We start from the raw sequence: 24,015 nt of genomic DNA on the forward strand, positions 1-24,015 counted from the left end.
TGCACAGTTCGGCGGATGTAACCACACCTCGTCGCGTCGTTCTCCTTTGCCTCGCACTTGATACCGTCCTGCCATATTCTTAAATGGGGTATGGGATCGGATCCTGGTTCTGGGTACACGACTCCGTCCTCATCTTCTGCCAAGTCGTTCATCGCCCGTACTACTCGGACAACGTCTGTTCTTGTGCTTACGGTCAAATATGCATGCTTGCTGTTCAAATGGGTCGCTACATGGGCCTTGACGACACCTGTGCCACATTCTTTACAAACAAGGATGCGGCATCTGGGGATGTGTATGAATATGGTGTTGAACTGATCCATTGTTTTTCGTGGGTGCAAGTGGATCTTCTGATCGTCAGTTGGGCGCTGTTTATCACCTTTGAACACTTCTCCTTTCCCCTCACCTTGCCAACATCTTCTTAATTTTCCTCCGTTGTACTGCCGTTTGATATTGTACCGATATCCCCACGTCCTTTGATTGGCTGCGTGATAGCCATGTAGTTCTGTGCAACGACGATCAAACCTTCGCACGGTCCTGCCTCACCAAAACTGCGCAGACAACGTTAGACGGTGTTTCTGTGCGAATGCAACAAGTATACACTAGATTCAAGCTTGCCAATCGAACTGACAGACACGGCTTATGGGGTCTAGCAACTTTTTGTGTCAAGTTGTCGCTTTTTACGACCTTAACTGATTTCTCTTAGACATGCAAATCAGTAATACCCCTGTCGTTCAAAGCGCTCGGACTCCCGGGCAATCCGCAAGACCATTACTGTTCACCCTCTTTAACGTTAGAGACAAGATTCGGCAAAGGCATTCTAGGTCTCATGTTAGATCAGGGCGTCGCCGGTACAGATATCGGTATCACCGATAAGATGTGAGTAGGGTCACTGCTGATTTCGAACTATCAGTGACTGTGACGCAGGATCATGACTCCAAATAACGTCGAGTACGCTGAGTTTCTTGATATCTTGGACAGGTCTCAGGGTGATCTACTCCGCGGTCTCAGTAGGGCCGTTCTCCCCACTGTGCAAGCTCTGACTCTTGGAGATGTACACGAGTGGAGACTTTTTGATGTAGGGAAGATAACGGTTGATGACATCATGAAGTATCCCAAAGGCTCATCAGTGTTCCTGGAGCTTATCAATAAGGTAGTCTAGGTCGCAAATGTGAGCCCAGTGAGCAGCCTGTTTAAGCACGTTAAGTCAAGCAAGCTCGACTCGAGCCTTCACATGTGTTAGAAATGCGGCGTCGTGATCTATCACTAGTCGCTCTAGATCTTGTGATGATCGCCAAGACTGCAGCATGTCGTGACACCACTGCTCGTTGATACGTAGACTGCAAGTCCGAAACAAGCTAGGGGGTCGGGTAAGCGCGCCCCACATCGTCAGACGCGACCATACCTCCAGCCTGCTTACTGTTAGCATCACATCAGGTCGCACACTCTCCCCAATCTTTGACACAAACTTCTGCATACTCCATGGACGACACGATACAAGATTCAGTCGACGAATTACGGGTGCGCTCGTACCAGGCTGAGATGCTCAAGCGTAGCTTGGAAGGGAACGTCATCGTTGTGGTGCTGCTTCTGCTTGTTGGGAGACAAAACTTGTGCTGACTGAATACAGATGGATACTGGCAGTGGAAAAACAGCTATGTGAGCCAGTTTGCGGGAAGTGAGAAGCTTGCTGATTTCCGCCACACAGAGCTGTACTTCGTATCCGAGAGGAGCTAAACTGCTGCCCAGCAGAAAAGGCACGTTCCCATACCGAAACATGCAAGCAATGCGCAAAGATTGAATAGTTGACTTTCAACAGCTGGTATGGTTTATGGCTCCGACTGTAGCCTTATGCAGGCAGCAGCATGCTTACTTGCGCTCCTATCTACCAGCAGTCAGAACGCAGCTCTTGACTGGCGCAGACAACGTAGACCGCTGGAGTGAACAAAGTACCTGGGACTCCGTGCTAGAAGGTGTTCGCATCGTCGTCTCAACCCACGCCGTACTAGAGGATGCGTTGAGCCACGGCTTCATAGCCATGCGTCGCTTGGCACTCCTCGTCTTCGATGAAGGTAATCGCACCTTCTGCTACAAAAGTTCAGGCTGATAGTCTCAGCTCATTCATGTGTCGGCGGGCACGCTGGAAACAGGATTATGAGAAATCTCTACTATCCGACTAAAGCAAGATCGGGCGTTGTGCCGCATATCCTGGGTCTCTCTGCTAGTCCAATCCTCAGATCGAACCTGAAGGGACTAAGGTAAGCACGCAGACGATTTTCAGTCTCAAGTCATGCTTACAATGTCAAAGCAACATCGAAGCCAATCTTGACGCGACATGCGTCACTCCACGACTACACCGACAGGACCTGCTCAAATTTGTTCATCATCCAAAAGTACAGAGACTTGAATTTCCCCCGTGCAAAACTTCGGAAGAGTCTATCACGGGTCATGTGTTTTCGAAACTTCGCAGACTAAGTGAGAGGTTGTCCCTTGAACAAAGAACATCAAGCGCTCCGTCAGTCCCGCACCAAAGTTCGACTAGAGCTGGCAGATCGACTTCGCAAGGATCGTTCACGGACTTCTCTGATCAGATTAGGAAGTTTTACAACAAGGCGACACATGTCTACAAAGAGCTCGGGCCTTCCGCAGCAGCCTACTATATCCTTCGCACAACTGAAAGGATAAGAAACAAAGCTGAACTTTTGGAGGCGTCAGCATTCTATATCAAAGAAGAAGACAAAATGGTATATCAACTGCAGCATGTATTCAATCGAGAAGAGCTCACCCAAGCGCCTGACGTTCTGTCCCTCCGGAGTCAGTTGTCTCCCAAGGTCGAACGATTAATAGCCTTCTTAGAACGTCAGGAGCCGGAACAATGCTCGGGACTGATCTTCGTCCAACAGCGGGCTATAGTCGGTGTACTCTACACTATTCTGGCTAATCATCCGCGGACAATGACGAGGTTCAAGTGTGCCACTTTTGTTGGCTTGTCAAACAGTTCGCACGGCAAACTCGCCTTATGTGAGCTGCTCGATAAGGAAGCACAGAAAGACACTATGCTTGAATTCCGCACTGGGAAGAAAAACATCGTCATCGCCACGGACGCGCTCGAAGAAGGGATCGATGTGGCCGCATGCAATCTAGTGGTATGCTTCGATGCGCCTTCGAACCTCAAGTCATATATTCAGCGCCGCGGCCGCGCCAGGATGTATGCCTCTCAGTACGTCATTATGGTCCCCACAGACAGTATTCAGACGAAGCTCGATAGCTGGCCAGAGCTCGAGAACGCTTTAGCCAAGATGTACCAAGACGATGATCGAGCGAGAACAAGGATTGCGTTACTGGAGAACGAACAAGAGTCAGTGGACGACTCGCTTTGCGTTGGAGCTACAGGGTATGTCACATTTAGATTCTCCATCAGAAGTCTGACCAGACCCACAGAGCCTACTTGACAGCTGAGAAAGCCATGTCACATCTTCATCACTTTTGCGACGTTATGCCTCGGCAGAGATATGCCGAAACGCGCCCAGTGTTCTCTTACAGGGAAAAGGACAGCGGGCTGATTACCTGCACTGTGACACTTCCCAATTGCGTCAAATCTTCACTTCGATCTACTCGTGGGCGACGAGGATGGCGAACCGAGCGAGCAGCGATGAGAGATGCGGCCTTCCAGTGTTACGTCGCTCTGTTCGAAGCCGGACTTTTGAATGACCACCTTCTCCCGTTGACACACGAGTGGAAAGACCATGATGCGAACACAGAGCAACTCTTGAAAAAGGCATTGCGGAGCAAGCAGATAAAGCCGTTTACTCAGATGGCGCGGGCATGGGCGACTCCCGACTTGCATCAGACCACGATAACAGTCAGTTGCAATCGAACGCATGAGAAGCTGTCAATGAGGCTCACGACTCCGACAAGATTATCCTATATTCCAGATGTCTTGTTATACTGGGATTCAGAGACTATCTTCCAAGCCAGCTTCGGGAACCAATCTCGGAAGTCAGTTGCAAGCATTGACATGCTAGAACAGCTAAGGGCTGTCACCCAGCTCCTAGATAAGTCGACACGTTCCGATCAGAGCGTTAGTCACAAGACAGACTTTGTGTTCCTCCTCGGTCCAGACATCGAAGAGAATCAGTTGATGGATTGGTTCAAGGCATACGAAGGACGTGTAGACATGCTCGACGCCCTAACGAGTAGTAGTGAGGATATCCAGGGACTTGTCCGATCTACCAAGCTGAACGGAAAACCATTGGTCTTCTTTTGCATGACCAGCGAACCGCAACAAAAGCTCGATCTGGAAGTAGTGTGCGTCCCCCTCATCAAGCGTCGGAACTTCGAAGCGCCGAATGCGCTCACGAACCATTTTGCTGCTGCTCCGGCTGTCGATCTAGGAAGACCATCGGCAGCCGTGCAAATTCGGGCTCGCGAATGTACAGTCGATCTTCTGGACCATAGATTCGCGATATTCAACTTGTTTGTTCCATCTCTCTGGCGGCACATTGAGGCCTCTACCGTAGCCCACCAACTGCAGGAAACGATCCTGCCCAACGTTTCGTTTTGCAGTCTATCGCACATTGTGACAGCAATCTCTGCGCCGTCTGCTGGGAGGGCAACCAACTATCAGCGCTTCGAGTTCTTTGGAGACGCGCTACTAAAATTCCAAACTTCTGTCCAGCTATTCACAGATCACGGCAACTGGCCGGAAGGGTACCTTTCTCAGCGGAAAGACAGCATTGTATCGAACGCCAGACTCGCCAGAGCTGCTATAGCAAAGGGATTAGGCTCGTTCATCTTGACAGACCCGCTGCGGCGTAAATGGTCAGTTCCACGCATCTCCGATGCAGACCAAGAGGCGGAGGAGCGAACACTCGGAATCAAAGCCTTGGCCGATGTCGTTGAAGCTCTTATCGGAGCTGCATACATTGACTCAGGCTTCAAAGCGGCGAGAGCGTGCACCAACGTCTTCCTTCCTGAGATCAGCGCCGTTGTACCTCAGTTTCCAGAGCGAATATCGGTGAAGTCCAACAGTCCGAGAGACCCCGAAGCTGAGACCTTGATTGGCTACCGCTTTCAAGATGAGTTGTTGCTGCTGGAAGCATTGACGCATCCTTCCTGTGGCATCGATGCTAAGACAGAGTCTTATCAGAGGCTTGAGTTCCTGGGAGATGCAGTCTTGGATGTGCTCATCTCCACTTTCCTCTCGCGTTGCCTACCTGAGTTGTCCCAAGGACAGATGACTCGCATCAAAGCAGCTCTTGGGAACAAGAATATACTCGGTTATCTTTGTCTTCATTTCAGCATGGACAGAGATCTAGTCCGCATCGAAACGGGCCCAGATCACCGCCCGCACGAGGTACGATACTGCGAGAAAGTGCCACTATGGCAGTTCATGCGTCACCACTCTCCAGAAGTAGTGCAGGCTCACAAGAACGCTGGCCACACTTTTGAACAATGTGGTGATGAGATACAGAAGATCCTCAGCGAGGGTGCGACATATCCGTGGAAACTGTTGGCTCGCTTAGGCCTTGACAAGTTTTACTCCGACCTGGTGGAAAGCGTCTTTGGTGCGGTATTCAATGATTCGCAGGGCGATCTTTCAGAATGCGAGAAGTTGTTCGAGCGCATCGGTCTGAAATACTACGCTGCACGTATGGCGGAAGGCTCTTTGGACGTTGTGCATCCGAGAGATGAACTACAAGGCCTGATTGGCTCTTCTAAGCTTGAGATTGATGTTCAACCGGTATTTTCGGGCGAAGATCGTGCAATCTTCGTGTGCAGCGTCAGAGTCGAAGGGACCGTGATTGCTGAAGCCCAAGGATGCATTACCGAGGATGAGGCTTGTGTGGGTGGTATACAAGCAGCCGTCGCATTTCTTCGTTCGCAACAGGAGGGTAGAGGACGTTAAGCGTGATATAGTAGACAAAGAGGTCTCCTGGTTGTAAGCGTATAGAGTCTGCTACATCTACCCTTAAAATCTTCACTGCTTATGCAGTGCAGTGACCTTTTTATATAGAACTAGCTAGGACAATGCATTCAGCAAAAACACATACATTTCCTCTAAATTCTTCTGTCTATGATACCTGCACTCAACCGTGCTACAGAGATGCTTCGATGTTTGAGGCGATACAAATGATAGGAAAACTCGGACTTGATAAAACATAGCCACGGTCAACGCGACAGTATCGATAGAGAGCTATGGAAGTGACAGGATACCAAGTTGCTATGGGTGAATTTTTGCGTTAGTAATTTCCATCCCAACCAGAGTAATTTGCTTTCCGGACTCATGCTCTTAAGTCTACTCTACTCTAAAGATGACTTGTTCAAGTGGTTGAAATGTTAGCATAGCCAATTCTGCTTGTGCATTCTGATGGCTAACATAGCATTATGAAAGTTGTGATGTTCCCTACTCGTCAGATCGCATAATATTCTTGCGGTCTATGATCATGATTGATCTATCGATACACCTCGTGACACCTGGCGATTGGTCCCACGACCCCGCACCCGGCATCACTGCACCCAAAGCGGCGGACGTCAAGACGCTTGATCCTGCGGCGACGAGATGGCGCGAGTAACGTTGATCGAATAACGAATCGCTGGAATCAGTGGGTTCAAGGCATGCATTTCCGTTCAAAACGTGCACTAAATACCACAGGCCGCCAGCTCTCTCTGCTTGTCAAGTCATTCTACGAGATGTCGAGCGCCCGTTGAAAGACCGTGCTCCAGGACGCAAGTCGATCTGCATACCTACTTCGTGTTTTAGCCTATAGCTGCAAGTCAGTTAAATACTTTGCTAGAAAACACAAGGTATTCTACCAAAGCCTATCAGTAGCCTACACGCCACAAGTATACGTGCTGTTCTCCTCTCGTCGCTGGGGCTCTCGAGGCCCTACTGACCAGCGACGTCGATCTGGAGGCGAAACATTCTGCCCCAATCGATGCTGACTGCCGAAGTCTCGCTGACTACAGCACATCTTATCGATGATGGGCCACTTTCCAGTTGTATGTTTCGGCCTAGCTAAGGTCTCTGAGTTATTGTATTACATCCCATCGGAGGTCATTCCAGATAAACCGAACAAATCGTTGGACTTCTGGTATATCGCATCCCATGGATGAAAGACCTTAGCTAGACTCAAAATGCCATATATGGCTACTAGCATTCGAAGACAATACTTGTTACAGACGCTCTTGAAGAAGCATACTTGGCTTCGCGAGGTCCTGTACCCTGCGCCTATGCCAGAAGACAATGTTCACTCCAATCTGCAGCAAGCTACAGTCTCTTTCTGGAAGGATCCAGCACAGACAATCACAAAGCTATTTAAGCTGACTCGGATGTGGTTCTTCACGCTTCTTCGTTACACATACCGTATGCGCTTCTTCGACGGAAACACAACATACCGAAGCGATCTCGACGAGGCAGATATCTAGTTCTATGAAGACCGACGATGCATCTCAGAACTGACTGAACGCGAAGTCTGCCGACTAGTTTGCATTCCTGACAAGTACGGGGCAACCTTCTATCGGAGTTGCTACAAGAGCGCCAAGCGATGTCCAGCATGGACGAAGTTTTGCGCCGGGATACAAACTTTCTGCAAATCCCTGGGACTTCTCACATCCCTGAAAGATCCGGAGCGATACCTAAACACACTCCTGGATAAACTCAGCTCCCTCGTGTTGCAACAGAGATGGTTGCAAACTGCATCGCATCTTGATGAGACTGCTGTTCTAGCCCGCAGCACGGAAAAACACGTCAAAGAACTCGACGAACGAGTAGTCTCAATGAGATTGATGAGCCCGAACTTGGCAGAAGACACAAAACAGCACGTTGATTATCTAGCACTACAATACAACGAGCTTCGATCGACTGTCGCAACATTAAGCCGTTCACAGCAATGTGACGTGAACGTCTCGTCAGAGCTTCAAAGACAATGAAAACCACGAGAGAACGAGCTCCAACACCTTCGCAGTCGACTCGAAAGAAACGAGATAATGAATGCACGTTGCCTCATAACAATGCCAGAACAGATCAAGGAAAGCTGCATCAACATCGGCCACCCGATCACGGCATCGAGCGGAACTCAAGATGTTGAACTTCTTGTAGCTTGCCGGTGGCTGTTCGAGCACCTGCCGGCTTTTGACTCTAGACAGCAAGGTTTTGGTAATCGGTGGAGGCTGTTTTGGTAAGCTCAATGGAAACAGTACAGACAAAATTCAAGTCGTGACGACCAGCCTCTCCGAACGCTGGTTTGTGACGAAAAGTACAACAAGGTTGTAAACGGCCTCTATCGCACGCTGAGCAGCTTCATACACGGACACTAGCGTTTGCGAAACAATCCACTAGATCCAGATGTCCAGAAGGTAGTGGATGTGATCAGTCCGACGCACTACGACAGCAACGGTCAGATTGACATCGAGGCGGAGAGACAAAGGTGGTGCAGGTGAAGTCCGCTGTTAGTAATAGAGCGCTCAATGTAACGCATTGCGCTGAGACTTTAGGTGATGCGCTTTTGATGCTTACGTCTGGGTGACAGCCAACTTGCCGAATGGATGGTATTGCAACTACATGGATACTCTACAAAACTTCCAGCATACTGTGGTCGATCGCAAACTATGTGTACGTGCTTTGATATTCCTTGCGTACTGTCTCACCCGTACGAGGATCACAAGATCTCGCGTAGCAGGAATTTCAGAACCCCACCAGCATAGGCGGATCTCTTTGGGAAAAACTTTCCACTACCAATAGTATACTCCCTCAACTCTTCGAGAGAAGGAAAGAGCTCGACTGCATCTCGCGAGACGTCCACCAGATCTACAAGATTGACGTGAATCGTCTTTATCTTCTGTTCATGCTTAGAAAAGGGTTTTCTTGAATGGCTGCCACAATCATACCTTCTTGCAGTGAGGAATAGTGTCAGGCAATGGCTCAATGTAGAGGGCTACACAAAGCTTATGCCAGTTCTCGATGTCAGCGACATCGGTACCGTACAAGCCATTAAATCGTATGACCAGGGCGTCGTTGAATATTCGACGAGCTTGTTTACGTTCCTCACAGTCCTTGTCCCAAGCAAAGAAGTCGCACATGCGATAAAACTCCTCCGCCACGCTCCTCTTGAGATCATAGGGAAAGTCTGGATACTGGGTGAAAAAAGCCGAGATTGCGTCTAAATCCTGCTCTGCTCTGCGCTGATGGTACGGGAGAAGATGTAGTTGCCTCTTTAACAATTTAGCAAAGAGAGGTCGGAATAAATCGTTCTATCCTGGCCACCTACCCCTCTGCTTGATACCGGTCGTGAGCCGCCAGGGTGAGAGAACTTGCAACCCGAACCGTAATTGCAGTGACCATTTTCCTGGAACTGATAGCATACACCCCGTGAGCTTCTACGCATATTTTCAGTGGGTGTCAACGATTAATGGCCTTAACAGTTTTCGTCTTTCGAGGAGGAAGAAAGGTCAGTGAAGCAGCTTTACCGAAGACTGAGCCCCCCTTCGTTTCTTGTGACGACAAAAGCAAATACAGAGCAAGAGCCTAGCTTTATATGATATCATGACACGGACTGATATCTACCATGCAACTAAACGTCAGGATTTCATAGTGTGTGCTTCCCCGTGCAGCGTACCTACCAGACAATGTAACATTGTAGTCTCTTGATCGGACTTGGTACATTACATCCATGATATCCAATCCGGAAGATCGTCCGTAGCATCAGGGTACACCGCTGGAGAGTCTAACAGAACCAGTCGCCTGCTTCACTGGTCAGAAGCGTAGATCACCCTATCTGCGAAAGGGGGAAATTCGAGATTTACTACCGATCAGGAACTGATGATTATTTTGACGAGATCTGATTCCTGTGCTATCACAACCTGATCATATTGACGCCTCCAGCTCGTGGTTGACTATCGGCCTTGATACATGTATGGAAGATCTCTCTCAAGTATGGCTATGGTATCAACCATGATACTCATGTTCTCATAGCTTTCTATCGCGTATGCTGTCGGATGTTGGGGATACATTTTGCACGCAATTCCTTACAGAGTTTTCTTAGCAACGAATGAGATCGAGGGGACGGTTACACTAACGTTGGTGCGAAGTTACAAGACGTGCAGAGGTCAGTACGAAGTCCAGGAACTACTTTCGAGGCGAAATTCAGTTGGACAAATATCTTTAGTTTCAATTTTGCATGCGTTTCTAAATCTAGACATTTTCTCGAGTATCTCGTTCTTAATGCTCGGCGTGATGAAGCGTGACAAAGATCGGGGAAGTATCAAAGTGGCGCGCCCAATCTAATCGCTATCGATTTCGCACTTCTCCAGCAAGCCACACTCAAGCACTTTAACGAGATGCGTCTTCTCCATGTCCTCCCCTTCTCGTCTCGTCTTCATATAATCTTTCAAGAGCCGTACAGGACTCGCGTTCAAGCACCAGACACTAGCAGGCGGTACAATAAATCCGTCGACCTGCAGCTTCTGTCCCCCTCTAGGAGTTTTCCAAGCTAGACCCAGGTATCTACACAGCTCGGCATACTCTGCGTAGGACTGGAAGTAGAGTTGGCTGGCGAAGAGATTGAGCTGAACGATCTGGCTTCGGCAAAGGCTCAAGATGCCTGCAGAGAACTCACGGCCGACGCAATACAGGTCGAGCGTATCGAGTGGGCCATAGCTCCGATTAGGACGCGGAGCGTAAAGATGCAGTGTCACTAGCTTCGAGGTTCGAATTTTCGCGATGAGTTGTTCAGCTTCGAAGGGACTAAGGATGGTTAAGCACCAGTCAGCGGAGGGCTCGTGTCCCATCGTGACTGAGAGGATTCATTGCAAAGGCCTGAGATACGAGTCCGAGACGTACGAGTCTGACATGACTCCTTGTGGGTGCTTGGCAGTGCGCTCGAAGTCCGCTGTCATGAGCAGGTCTTCTGGGAATTGTTCAAGATCAAATTGTTTTGCAGCACTCGTTGACTTCAGAGTCTGAAACGCGGGTATGAATGCGCTTGACCTTTCCGGAAAAACCCCAGCGTCCACCAGCCTGACAAGGTCGGGGTGTAATTTGTGCTTCTCAGCTTCCATAGGTGCAGGTCTCTGGACTTCGCGCTCTTCCTCGATTTCTGGAGAGAGTTCTCTCTCTTGCTCTTCTTGAAGCGTTGCTGTGTCTAGAGACACTGCCTCGAAGTCTCGATAGCGCTTGAGGATCTCCCGAATGCTACTGTTGATGGTGTCCCGATCCTTCATTGCATCGGATAGATTACCAGGACGAGGTCGATAGCGATCTTCGAGGCTTTGCGCTTCTGTTTCGAGAAAAGATTTCGCTTGCTCTACAGTTGCTTCCGCTCCGTTCAAGCAATCCTTGTAGTCCTCATAGCGGTGACCTTGAGCAGCCCACAAAGGTATATTCCGCCGCATGTCTGCCCACGTCTCTGCGATTGCCCATACCAAAAGAACAGAAACTTCTATCTCTGTACTGCACGACTTTGAGGTGCACTGCAGAATCTTTGTCTGTATCTCGTCCGGAATGCAGAAGACGATTGACTGGCCCTTGCTCAGCTTCTGCATCCGCATACATGCTTGCACCAGCGCATCCTTTGTCAAGTTTGCGCCTAACGTTACAGCGGCCTGGTATTGCTTCGGCATCTTCAAATCCGTTCCCCAGGTGTGTGCCTGGTCGAGATATACAAGACATTCTTGCAGATGCTTCGAAAACGGCGATGTTTGCAGTCGCTCAACGCAGCCATTGTGATCGAGAACCGAGAGTTTTTCATGGTCGTTGAAGAAGATGACTGCTTTTGCTTTGATATCGTTTGAGTTGCTTATGCGAAGCCACGTTTCAACCACTTGAAAGTTACTGAGCTCCAATATTTGCGCACCAGCATCGAGAATCACCCGAGTCGGCAATTCCATTGCGTCGACGATCTCCAGTAGACGCTCAGCATCTGTCTGCGACGGTAGCAGTTTGACAGAATTCTCATCCTGCAGTAGGTAAGCCAACACTAGGGCATTGGTGTGGTTCTATTTTTCGGAATCAATATAACGGACCCTGAGCGGGAGTACTTGACGTGAGTCGTTCGTGCCGCTGAAGCCGGTCGTGGGATGAGATTTGACGGCACCAACGTCCCAGCCGGATGCAGAGAGCTTGGATGGAAACTCCTTCATCGCTTTGGGCAAAACAATGTGGGACAGAAAACAATCGATGGTACCTTTCGAATGACGAAGCGATGGGAATATCTCCGTGATGCACTGATGACGATCTTCCATGTTGATGCCCGTGAGGTGCTGGAAGGCTTCGGGAAGAGCTCTTGCCGAGCGGACTCATATTTCGTACTCAACATCGGATTGATCCGACTTCTCGAAATGTGCAAACGTGTCAAAGAGGTCCTGATCATCTAGGTCGCCATAGTAATAGGTAAGTGACGTGAGCGTGATGACCACATCCGGATGACTGAACTCGGACCGGGGCGACGGGCTGTCTTTCGAGCGGTATGGCACAGCCAATTGAGTTTTTGGTTTGCGGCTGCGGGCGATACCGTAATTGACCCTCCATCGCTTGGACTTTAGCGCAAAGCTTAGCACACCGCCTGCAATGAGACCCCGCAAGAGGAGCAGCAGGCCTTCGGTGGTTTCTGTGGAGAAAGTCCCTTTTTCAACTGCGTCAACGTCTGTAGGGGTGAGATTACGCTGGCGGATGTAGCGTAGGATAGTCTGTCTCATCTCGGAAGGCTGCCGCGCTATGGAAAGAAGGCCTGAGATGCCGACCATGCATATGTGTTCCGTGATCAGGTCCAGCAGCTTTTCTTCTGCATCACCACGGAGAATACGCGTGCGAGGATAATGTGACGCCTGGTGTTTGTTGAATTCAATCGAAGAGGGAAACATTGTCTTGACATCGGCGGTGTATCTGGTGACCAATCCCAGGAGTGAGTGGATTATGATCCATCTGTCTGGATTGAGCTGTATTGGCGCTTGGGTACCTGAAAATAGGTCAGTATGAGGACTCAAGACGACGTAAACATGTGACGCCGCGACTTAGCAGGCTGATACTGATCAATCCTTCTAGGTAGAGACAGCGAAATTCAGCAGTGACAGTCGTTTGCGGCACATACCCATTGTGTACACCAATTCAAACTTGACGATGGAATTTCCATCACTTTCATCGACAATGTCCCGGGAGTGTCTGTCGAAGAAATGCTGAGTTCGCAAAAGTGACCTTCCTACGTCAGGCTGCCCGCTGAGGCACTCGATGCCCATAAGCTTGAAGGACAAGATGTGTTCAGGTTGGACGAGCAGAATACTACGGTTAGCCCTGCATTCTTGTAAAATCTCGCCAATAGCATCAGCTTCGGAGGGACTGAGTTTAAGGGCTCTAGAGAAAGGTATATGGTAGATTCTCCTGTTGAGCAGCCCGCCGAGCTATTCGACCAGCATTTGAAACATCTGTCGTGACTGCGACTTTGCAACAATGACTCTGACGAGCCTTTATCGGCGGGAGCCAGTACGATGAAAGGTACATAATGCGGACAGGATCACTCACAAGTCGCCTTGAGCCAGATAGGCAGCGATGGTCGGGATGACGACGGAGGACTTTCCCTTTCCCATGTTGAATTGCATGACGGAGTTTGCTTGCTTCGGTGGGCATCGCATCCGTTTTGCGATTTCTTCCTGCACCTCGCGGACTAGTAGACCACTCTCGGCCTCAAGCAGCAACGTCTCAGGAAACTCCATGGGTTTCCAATTCTGGTGCCCACGGTTGTACAACTCTTCGGCAAACTCACATGGGTGAAGAGAAACTGCCAGAAGTCTCCTGGCGCGCTGGAGCTGGGTCAAAGAAAGACCGTACTGGATGACTACTACTTTCCAAGCCTCAGTCAGGGTATCGAAGCGATCTCTATTTAACTGACGAAGCCAGAATATGGGGGAGACTCGGGGTGATTGGCCTATTTTGACCGCAATCCCATCGCCTGCGTGAATATGGTTTTGTAGGATGGAGCTCGTATCATCAAGATACTGCTGGCAATCGTGCACGTATCTCTCCACGAGCCTGCAGAGCTCGCTTTGTGTCATGTCCGCACGTATTGGGGGTGGTTTTCTGTGGAGTGCAAGCGAGTCGCAACTTGCGTATAAGTCCAAGAGGTAATCCTTCTCACGTAGAGACTTTGCACCGGGTCTAAGCTTTCGGAAAAGCGACGTGAGCCGCATCCTGGCTTGATCGATACCTTTGTCTTTGGCTCGCTGCTCTGTCAACTTTGGGAGCGGCGTCGGCAACATTGACAAGCACAAGTCGGTAGGGCTCGATGCTATACATCATATTAGTATAGCTTGTGGGAGAGGACGACGTTAAGAAGTTGATGAAGCGCACCCAGTAAACGCGTATCCGAGTTGTCTGTAGTGTACAGTGCTGGGGTAGACTTACAAAATGCAACTAATGCCGGCGCCTCTAAGCCGAAGATGTCTTTGACACTGTAGAAAGAGGATTTATGTATCCCTCTACAGTTTTCGCGCACATAAGCGACGCGGTTGTCTCTAATCCTCAAAGGGTCAACATCTTGTCGTGCCAGAGTCGATGAGATGTTCTCAAGGTATCGATAAAAGCAACGGTTATCGTACCAGATTTTGAACATTCGCCCAACCTCCGACATAGCCCTCTCAGTATTCAGGTATGTTTCCGCAAACTGAGTACGTGGTGTACTTGGTACCTCACAGGGCCACTGGTTGTGGAGTGCGCGTGCGACAGTCTTGGCAGCGTTGCTTTGATGCATCTCAAAAAGTGTTCTTCTTCTCCTGTCCCATTGCCAATACTGCTCGCCGGGCAGCTGCGGTAAGTCATACTCAGGACAAACTTCGTAAGGTTGATGTATCTGTACCAGATTCTTAATGGTAGATAAAGCAGGAGAATCTCCTTCTGCTAAGTCGAATCTGGCGTCCGAAGGGATTTCGACTGGCGCTAGATCAGAGCAATTATAGAATGCGGCCAGGGCTTGGATGACATCCATGTCTGCGGATTCCGTGAACGCTGCAGTTGACAACCAAATCATCAGATCGAACTTGTTATAATGCCATGGCGTTGTCGCAAGCCATGAGTGCAGGTTGCACCACATGTCTGGGAGGAAGGAAGATGGCTCCACGAGCCATGAAGCGTTGTAACGAAGCGTGGGTGGCTCCAATAATGCGTTGTAACCTTGGACTGTGGCGTCATGCAGATGGATTGTTCGAAGGGATTTCACGAGGCTATGCGCGTGGACAGGAGAGTGGAGAGTAGCCTGCCTGCGAAAAATCAGTTCAGCGGCAACGGCACCACGCGGTCCCCGTTGCGGGTCGGCAACGCTAGCTCTGACTTCATAACACTGATTAAAAGTACGGGTATGGTACTCTGCGCCAAAGCCATCGACGCGGACAGACGATGTTCTTATCGTGTCTCTCTCAAGCAGGTGAAGCTTCAGAAAGTCTAGCTTCGGTGGATCTACATAGATGTCGCTAGAATGAAGCAGCTTCGTTCTCTTTGATATGGAGAACAGTCTGTCGACCGCCGTATAGAAGCCGGGACAACGAGGATATGTTTTTGTCTCAATGGACCTCTTGCGTGACCTCCTTATGAGAAGGATAGAACATCCGTCCTGGTGTCAGTCGAGCGATGGACTCCAGGAGGCCAATATTGGCCGTTGTCAGCACGTCGAAGGATGATACTGCGCCTGACTGTAAGATTAGTAGTGCAGCCTCAGTCCCAGTATAGCCGGTCAGGATGTCTGGCAGGCAGTGCGAAGTAAGTGCATGAAGGTAGCACAGGAGGAGCTTGCTTTGCAAACTTCCGTTGCCTATCAGCCGTCCCAAAAGCTGGTCTACCTGATACGCGTGGGTCGCACAAACCGCGTCCAATCTAGTCGAAACAGAAACATGCCCCGTCGTTGTCCTTGAATATGCCACAACGCCTTCTGCTATGAGAGCCAAGCGATGCTCGATTCCCTGTTCAGCCTTGAAAACAAGTACGCTGGCCAGTCCAGACATCGTTCCCATTCGCTGATCGGTATCGATGACCATTCCCTTATATTCATGCGAAGGGATCTTAGAATCGCCCTGCTTATGATGAAAGCCTAGTCGTCGCCGGGGAAGCTCTATGGAGAGAATAAAAGACTTTGTAGACAAGATATGAATGTGCAACGGAAGCTCCAAAGGCGACAGGATGTTCGGTATTGTGCTGCCAGTATTGCTTGCTGGACTGACCAGATAGGTGTCTACCCTCTAGAGGCGCCAACTAGCTCCATATCTCTTCGGGCGCCACAGCCCACTGACTGAAGCCCAGGAATCGCCTCGGGGGCGAATTTCTACTTTCCCGGTATCATGGTCATACCAGTGGAAGTAGTCAGCAACGAACATTGTCGGAAGTCGATCCTCGAATACACGAGAGAGGACAAGATCAAATTTCGTTCCACCTCGAGCAGCTAGGATAAGCATATTCGAGCCTTTCATTCCGAAATTGAGGTTGTAACACCATTTGGGGTGGAAGGGGTGCATCGCAGAAAACTCCATGCCTGGCTCTACAGCAGATGTCACCTCTATAGGCACCTTGTCGAGGGGCGAAGCATACAATTGATGTTGACAGTATTGCACTGGCAGTCGAGAAAGTGGCAGCCCGTTCACGAGCAACTCAGCGGTAAGGAGGCTGAGGTGTACAGCTTGTGCATCGTACTCGACGTGGACCCAGTGGTGTTGAGGATCCTCAAGTACGCTCCAGTGATTTGTAGGGCGAAAGACTGCCCACAATGCCGCCACAGCTCGGTTGAGACCTTCTTGTACGATGTCAGAAGATATCTCTCTGGTAAGCACTGACAAAGCTCGAGGAAGCAGTGATCTCCACGACTGCAGCATAGCGCGATGGAGATACTCGTGCTCCGAAGATGTGGCATCTTTGTTCTCTTGCACCACGATTGAAGCCTGAAGCAGTACCGAAACTCTTGAAGAGGAACAAAGGATGTCTTTTAGGAATCTTCCGTCGATGTCGAATGTATTCGTACACAGGAAACCTATTTCGGTAAGTCTGGAAGAGAGCTCTTTCCGCTGCAGATCGTCTATTACTGTAGGGAGCCGTTTCTTGAGGCGAGTCAACCATTCCAATGATATCACACGAGCCTCTTGAAGCAGCTGCGTACATCTTGTGGCAATCTGATCCGAAGCATTGATGCTGAGTATTCGCAACATTACCTGCACTAGAGCGGCGACAGCTCTCCAAGTCTCCCAATTTTCGCTGATGCGCCTCAGAGCCGTTTCGATCTTATCCACAAGGGCTCGAAAGAACGTCTCATCCATGAGGATCTCGTGGGCAACACGCTCTAGCTTGTTGTTGCTTGTAGGCGGACCTGCGCGGTGCATGGTCTGCAAAAGCAAGCAATGCGTCTCGATCTTATTCAAGTCAATAGTTGGCATTGCAAGCTGCACCAGAAGATTCTGATACTGGATTCTGTACCCAATAGGAAGACACCTGAAGGTCTTGTATTCGACCAAAGAGAAGTGCGGGGGGCAATCGGACAAGCGTGCAATCACCTGGTTCGGGGTTATGACATTCAATATGGTAGGTGACCTCAAGTAAGCTTGAAATTGGGACGAGCGAGACGGAAGTTGGTATGTGCAATTTTTGGATACTTGTTGACTGGAATCCAGAATGGTAATGAAGGTGTTGTACGAGCTGTCGAAGTACTGGTATTGAAGTGCATTTTCAACACAGACTTCCTTTTCTTTTAGGAAGTCAACACCCTCTTTGACGCTGCAATGGCTCCCTGTGAGTGGCTTGACCTCGGATTCAAGGTAAACACGCCGATCGGACGGGGAGGTCCAAAAACTACTCAACCCATCTTGCGTGTAGAGATCGTATCTCGCTCTCGGTTCTGTAGTTCTGGCATGAATGAAGCCTAGCATTTCCACTCGTAAGAGCATTGCCGCGTCGCGCTGGTGACTATAGGTCGTTGGGATTTGTAGTTCAAACACTGTTCCTTTTGCGATCGCTTAGTCTAAATAAAGCGGCCATTCATGGACATAAATTTCGAGTTGCTCAGCTTGAGTCCGTAAGCTACATTTCCTGCACCAGGGTGCATGCTCAGTACTGCTTAATCCGTAGTACTCGTTGTAAACCACTTAGTAGTCGCAGTCACGCCTATCAGACGCAGCTACAAGGTCGTAATGCTGTTGTTTCTTCTGAGCCAACTCGCAGCACTTCTCTTGACGTGCTACCGTTGCCTGCTGCTTAATATCTGAGAGCAACCTATAATATTCTAGAGATCCATCAGAAAACCTAACTGCGAACGAAGATAGAAACCCAAAGTCGCAGTAGAGAGATAGAGCATCAGCCCTCGCATCTCTTCGGCGGCATTGCAGGTAGGCCTTAGCGACCAACAGCCGCCCCAATTGACTCTCGAAGGGCAAAGAAAGCGAATTGAAAGAGGACAATTCCACCTCTGGATTGAAGTCGTACAGTAATAGATACATCCTACAAGCGCACTTGCCACATGCAACTTACAACTCCATTACAGTGAGATACGCGATAGATAGACTCCCTAGTATATCGCTTGCGGTGCTGTATGAAGAGCTTGCCTGGTGGAAATACTCTTGCAGAAGCTGTCGTAGCTTCTCGCAGGACGTGTTATCGGACATGTGTCGCTCAGTCTAAGAGGAAAGGTGGTCTTCGACCTATCTCTCCACTGTCGCCAAGTAGAAGCGCGTGTATTCTCCCGAGCCGCTGAAGCTGGTGAGCAGCTCATGCCTGGGACATACTAGGCATTTTGAAGTCGATTGAAAATTTGATACACCAGTTTGACGTGTTCTACTAGATATTTTTGTAACGAAGTCGTTTATTGCTGGGATACAGATGTTAAGCTCGTTGTAGGGCTAGAGATCTGCGAGCACTGTTATATCTATACATCTACCTGCGCTGTTCGTTACGCGGTCGATCCTAGCGACTATGGATAATCGTGCCTAGTCTACGAGCGTTTGGGCTGACTTAGTGTAGAGATCGAAGAAGGGTCTGGGAATCAGTTTCCTCACCTTCTGTAAGCGGCCGGTCAATTTGGCGGAGGTGATGTGCACTAGGTCGATGTCTAGAGTCCCGCACAACACGTTAGCAGGCTACTCGGGCAATTTAGTACTGCTCGGCTAACAGCAAGGCTCGTGTCATCAGGTTCTAAAACAGAAATAATCACGCTCAACTGATAGCAACATAGGATCGAAAAGCACATTAACACGTAAATTAACCTTACATACCTGTTATCTTGTAATGTGCTTTTACACTTTAGAGAAGCCTCGCTAACAGTTTCACTATGACAGCCTTGTATACGCTCATAGACGACGTGCGAGCGATCTAGAGCTGCATAGTTGTGCGGACAAGGAGCCACAAGGCAAATCTTCTCTATAGTGGGGAGCTGTGTTTGCATAGGACATCTTCGTGAGTGTTTTTTTAAACACCCTGCAAGTCATTAGGCTAGCTGATGACGGATAGGAAGTGTACGAGTAAATCAGTAATCAAGCCTAGGTGCATGGTATCGTGAGTCTCATAGTGGTCTTGCTACTCTTTGTCTGTCTGAGGCTGGAAGCCCGGAGCTTCTTCCCAGCTTATCCTTCCAAGCGTTTGTGCTAATGCTTCAATTAGACCTCGCTCCTAGAACTGTTTGAAAGGTATTCAATAGGCAAAAGTCAGAAAGGAGCGCTTAAGTCGACCCTTTGTTCGTATCACAGTCTCGTTTGGCGGCAACAGCTCGAACCCCTCAAAGACAACATCAGTACCAGCTTCTTGTTTCCTGACGATGACCGCCGCATTCTGTGTCTTTATCTCAATAGAGATTGTCCCTAACGTCTCACTAGAGGCCAGACCATAGAGTAAGTCTGCGAGTCAGGAGTCACTAATAAATCCGTCCGTGTCGCGAATGCGACGCAGGTTTTGAACTGCAGATGTCACGAGATCTATGTGACTATAAGACAAGATCACATATCAGCTGATGTACTATTATAGACTGCTCAGATCAGGAGCTGACAGTCTGCGAAGGTACTTCCTAAGGCTTACACAAATAGGTGCTAGATACGAAAGTAGTATGAAATCCTCCTAAGTACTCTCAACGGGGTTTTCTAGAAGACAGTAACGTCTATGCACATACCTAGCTACTTGTAGCTGCTCAGTCCGTACCATCTCGGCGAACGTGCGGAAAACTTCTATTGTCGTGTCGAGTAGTGCATCTTCATACTCTGCCTTCCAGTCGCTCTCCTGTGGCAGCTCTGGAGGCAGCATGATATGGTGAAAGAGGTAAAGTGTTGCCTCGACACTCAGCAGAGGCATAGCGATAAGTCGCAAAACTTTGCCAGGTTCGAGCTAAGGTCGACGATGGAATTATAGTCTGACCTGATCAGAGATTGAGCTCGTGTGCTTCGCATCAAAAGCGTGGAGACAATCAGATGGCGATATCAGAACGGCTTATCTACAACTACCAGTTCATGGAGATGAACGATAAGGTTGTCTTGTGCTGGCAGAGACTTGCTGTGTGGCGCACCCACTTGCAGCAGATGACACGTCTCCGACCAGGCAGTAGCATAACCTCGCAAGATAACGGCTGTGACAAAGGAAGGAGAGCGTTATCCTGCTGCACGAGTGGGCATCAAACAGTCTACCAGCCAGTACTGTAGGCACTACAGATGCATCAACAACTACTTCTCTGTTGTGCAAAGAGGGAGCCAGACCTCTTAGCGGGTGCATGCTCCGATCATGGTGGCGCGCACTTGAGGCCTACCATGTACTCCAATACGCCACATACCGATCGGCTGGAATGACTGTAGAAGCTAGCGATAAGATGTTAGTCCAGCCTCGGTCTGACTCCATAGCTCCTGGCTTCAAGGATGGCGTGAGCAGTCGCAAGCGACCCCACGCTAATGCCGGAAGCTCGGCCCAGGCGGTGTCAAGCCTTGTTTTGGATCATAAACACCATGCCTGATCAGGATAAAGGCCCTAACAGACCGCAACAGACAAAAAATGAACGGTGGAAAGATAGCAAGTGCAAGCGATCTGACAGCTCACAGGCTGACCCCGCACCTTTCGCTCAATAAGAGATGAGGCAGCCACGTTTAGGTCGCGTTACCCCGCTGGCTAACATTCACTGTTGGGGGGTCCGTCAATCGACCATTCTTTGTCTGACTGAACCTCGACTTTTCGACAGCTAGCAGACAATCCAACATGTACTACGACAACGAATGCGAAACGTGCGACCGGGAGTTTGGCAGCCAGCATGCCGCCATCCAGCACATGGATGCACTTGACCACTGGGTCCACGATTCGGATGTGACGCATGCGATCGAGAGTTCCTCACCCGACGCTCGGCGGAACAACACATGGACGACACGGGACACTGGGAGCCTCAGTTCGAGTGCGAGGTCTGTGACAGGAGATTTCGTTCGGAGTTGTCTGCCAATTAGCACATGAGCGCTCTAGATCTTTACAAGCAATACCACTGCCGCGACTGCGCCAAGTCGTTCCGGAACGAGAACGCATTAAGAATGGTACATTGTTTACAGTCACTACACGGTTGGTCTATACCTTCAAATCAGGCATTACTAATTGTCGCAAGCATCTAAACTCGAGCACCCATCGCGGCAGGAATGTTGCCCGTCCCTTCTGCAAGACTGCCTTGACCTCGGCTAGCGGGCTTTCACACCACCTCGAGTCTGGCTCATGTCCACGAGCTGGGAATTCCAATCATCGAACGATATTTCAGGCCATCAGTCAGCGGGACTGTGGTGGTCTGGTAACGAACAAGCTACTTACCTACCCCGATTCTGGTACACAGAATATTGCAACAGGTGCGACTTGGAACGGCTTCAACTATGAGTGCTACCTCTGCCACCGAGAGTTTCGTAATCTTCAAGGGTTGAACCAGCATTTGAGCTCGCCGGCCCATAGCGAAAAGCTGTATCACTGCCCGAACCGTGACTGCACCGGTCAGTTCGTCCGTTTAGCATCGCTATTCAATCATCTCGAAAGTGAGAGCTGCAACTTTGTGCGATTCGAAATGGTCCAGAAGCATGTCCACGACTTTATCACGGGACGCCAGAAGCTCATCGGCTTTGGGTGACTGTATAGCCCTGTGTTTGAGGGGAATCTACATGAGGTTCAGCGTTGGATCAGTACGTCGAAAGCATCGGTACATGAGCAGCATCTGGCACTTCGTAGAATCAGTCTGAGCTTACACATCATGGCTGTCCGTGATTGTTTGATTCTCTGCAGGCTGCTCGTTCTTAGTCGACTTATTCTTGCCGACTGCTTACAATGTCGGGATTAGGTTACTGATTGTATGGGTTGTGCCGCCGTACATCACTGATCAAGCTAGCCAGCACACATTGGGGTGTAAATTCGACGGCTGCATTATGGCTTGACAGCAAGTGTGCAATTCCAACTGCGTATATATCCAAGCAAAGAGCTGACGGATGTGAGATCTGATGACCCATGCACTGCGCTAGCCGAACGGTTCTATCCCATCTCTGTGTTGGAGACAGCCTGCGCCGTACACCATGGCGATGCAGAGTAGACTGGTATAGTAGAGAGAAACGAATCCGGTGAACCTGTGCGCTAGCCGAAAGAGGTCATTTCCAAATGTACATGTTGTAATGGTCACATTAGGACTAGTGCGATGAAGCGGTCATGTGACACAGGAGACGCGCTTACATTTTTCGTCACCCTACAGCAGAATATAAGCACTGCAGACATGCGGCGCAGATGAGCGAGCTTTGTTGCTCAACTTTGTATCTTCCGAACGCTGAAGGACCTTGCCAAGAAGCCCGCACTCAAGTGTGCCAGAGGCAACTTCTACTGCGTCCGGTCGCCTCCTGTTTGACGTATGCGCCCAGGCGTCTGCAGCTTAAGAGCGCAACTTACCGCTGCTCAGCCCTTATCGCCTCTGACGAAGCGGTATCAGCCAGTTTGCTCTTACCATTTGAGAAAAGGAGCAGATCGCAAACCATCAAAGTGTGAACTCCAAGAAATCTTCAGTAAGTGTTATAGCATAAGATGCGCCAGCACGTTGCAAATTCATTTGTTGCGAAGAGACGATTGCATTGTGATGAAATCCTTAGATTGCAAGCCGTGTATTGACATTCGAGTGAGAGCGTGCCAAACCAACATGATCTGACTTCTGGAGATATCGTTGCTTGATGTCATTCTACCTTTTACTAGTACCCGCCTGGTTTCCATTCTTAGCGCCAGCACTCTGAGCACGCGTCGCAAAACCGCCGGAAGACATGTCCTTCCCACCGAGAGCCTTGAACCCAGATTAGCATTCAGCGCTAGTCGGAAATATCACTTGCGGTACTGACCTGAGATGACTGAATCCTGGAAGCATCAGATGAAGTCATTGGGGTAGACTTGGTTCCGCTGTTGTCAAAAGCGCCACCGGTATTGAGGTCAGAGGGCGGCATTTTGATGTGAAAAATGTCTCAGGTTGCACAGGGTTCTGGGGATTAGCGATGACCAGTCCACTGTTGATATGGTCGTGGCATTTATATGTTCGGTTACAGTCGTAGAACCGGTTGTGGTTGGATGCTGTGCATCGAATTCAATGCCGCCATGACGAACGCTTCAGCTCCAATCCATCGTTACCACACTTTATACCCGGCAGATATGGTCTCCGATATATCCTGCGGTCGATCATGCGAACGAATTTGAGCAATAGACTTCCAGCCTGTCAAACCTGTGTTTTCCGTTTAGAGATGAGAACGTATAGCCCACCAAGTGTACAAATTGCATTACCACTGGTGGCGCTGTCATGCTCTAATAAGAGTCTGCCACATTGTCCCCATCCTAGTCGACGTCTGCAACTTACCGTTACAGAACAATGTGTAACCAGCTGCATGCGAATGCGATTTGAGCCTCGATAGTGTGCACCCGTATGTTTGAAGATGATCGACAGTCCAGCGTAGGCGAGCCGATAGACATAACCTATTCGTTTGCCGCTAGCGACCCACGATCGCGCCACAACGTGAGAGTCCCACGACTGTTCACTAGTGATGTTTAGCCGCCCGGAC

The 24,015-nt window shown here is 49.6% G+C and overlaps 4 protein-coding genes across 4 annotated transcripts; 1 reads left to right on the top strand and 3 right to left on the bottom strand.

The window, feature by feature from the left end:
- Positions 1-1,854: 1,854 nt before the first annotated feature.
- J4E82_009828 (uncharacterized protein) lies at positions 1,855-5,905 on the top strand (the record flags this gene model as incomplete). The annotated part of the gene is made up of 4 exons (XM_051736049.1): positions 1,855-2,069; positions 2,114-2,255; positions 2,306-3,391; positions 3,541-5,905. Coding segments are annotated over 4 exons (3,808 nt in total), but the record flags the coding sequence as incomplete, so codon positions are not given.
- A 2,752-nt stretch (positions 5,906-8,657) lies between these two features.
- On the bottom strand, positions 8,658-9,383 carry J4E82_009829 (uncharacterized protein; the record flags this gene model as incomplete). The annotated part of the gene is made up of 3 exons (XM_051736050.1): positions 8,658-8,837; positions 8,887-9,210; positions 9,267-9,383. 3 exons carry the CDS (start codon positions 9,381-9,383, stop codon positions 8,658-8,660), a joined length of 621 nt encoding a protein of 206 aa, XP_051584174.1.
- An 895-nt stretch (positions 9,384-10,278) lies between these two features.
- J4E82_009830 (uncharacterized protein) lies at positions 10,279-13,701 on the bottom strand (the record flags this gene model as incomplete). The annotated part of the gene is made up of 6 exons (XM_051736051.1): positions 10,279-10,741; positions 10,838-11,991; positions 12,019-12,277; positions 12,305-12,950; positions 13,083-13,342; positions 13,511-13,701. The coding sequence occupies 6 exons, from the start codon at positions 13,699-13,701 to the stop codon at positions 10,279-10,281; spliced, it is 2,973 nt and encodes a 990-aa protein (XP_051584175.1).
- Positions 13,702-23,153: 9,452 nt separating this feature from the next.
- On the bottom strand, positions 23,154-23,409 carry J4E82_009831 (uncharacterized protein; the record flags this gene model as incomplete). The annotated part of the gene is made up of 2 exons (XM_051736052.1): positions 23,154-23,252; positions 23,308-23,409. 2 exons carry the CDS (start codon positions 23,407-23,409, stop codon positions 23,154-23,156), a joined length of 201 nt encoding a protein of 66 aa, XP_051584176.1.
- Between the last annotated feature and the right edge of the window lie 606 nt (positions 23,410-24,015).

This window comes from Alternaria postmessia (assembly GCF_024291825.1).
Source record: "Alternaria postmessia strain BMP 2775 chromosome Unknown scaffold_102, whole genome shotgun sequence".
In the NCBI taxonomy this organism is placed as follows: domain Eukaryota; kingdom Fungi; phylum Ascomycota; class Dothideomycetes; order Pleosporales; family Pleosporaceae; genus Alternaria; species Alternaria postmessia.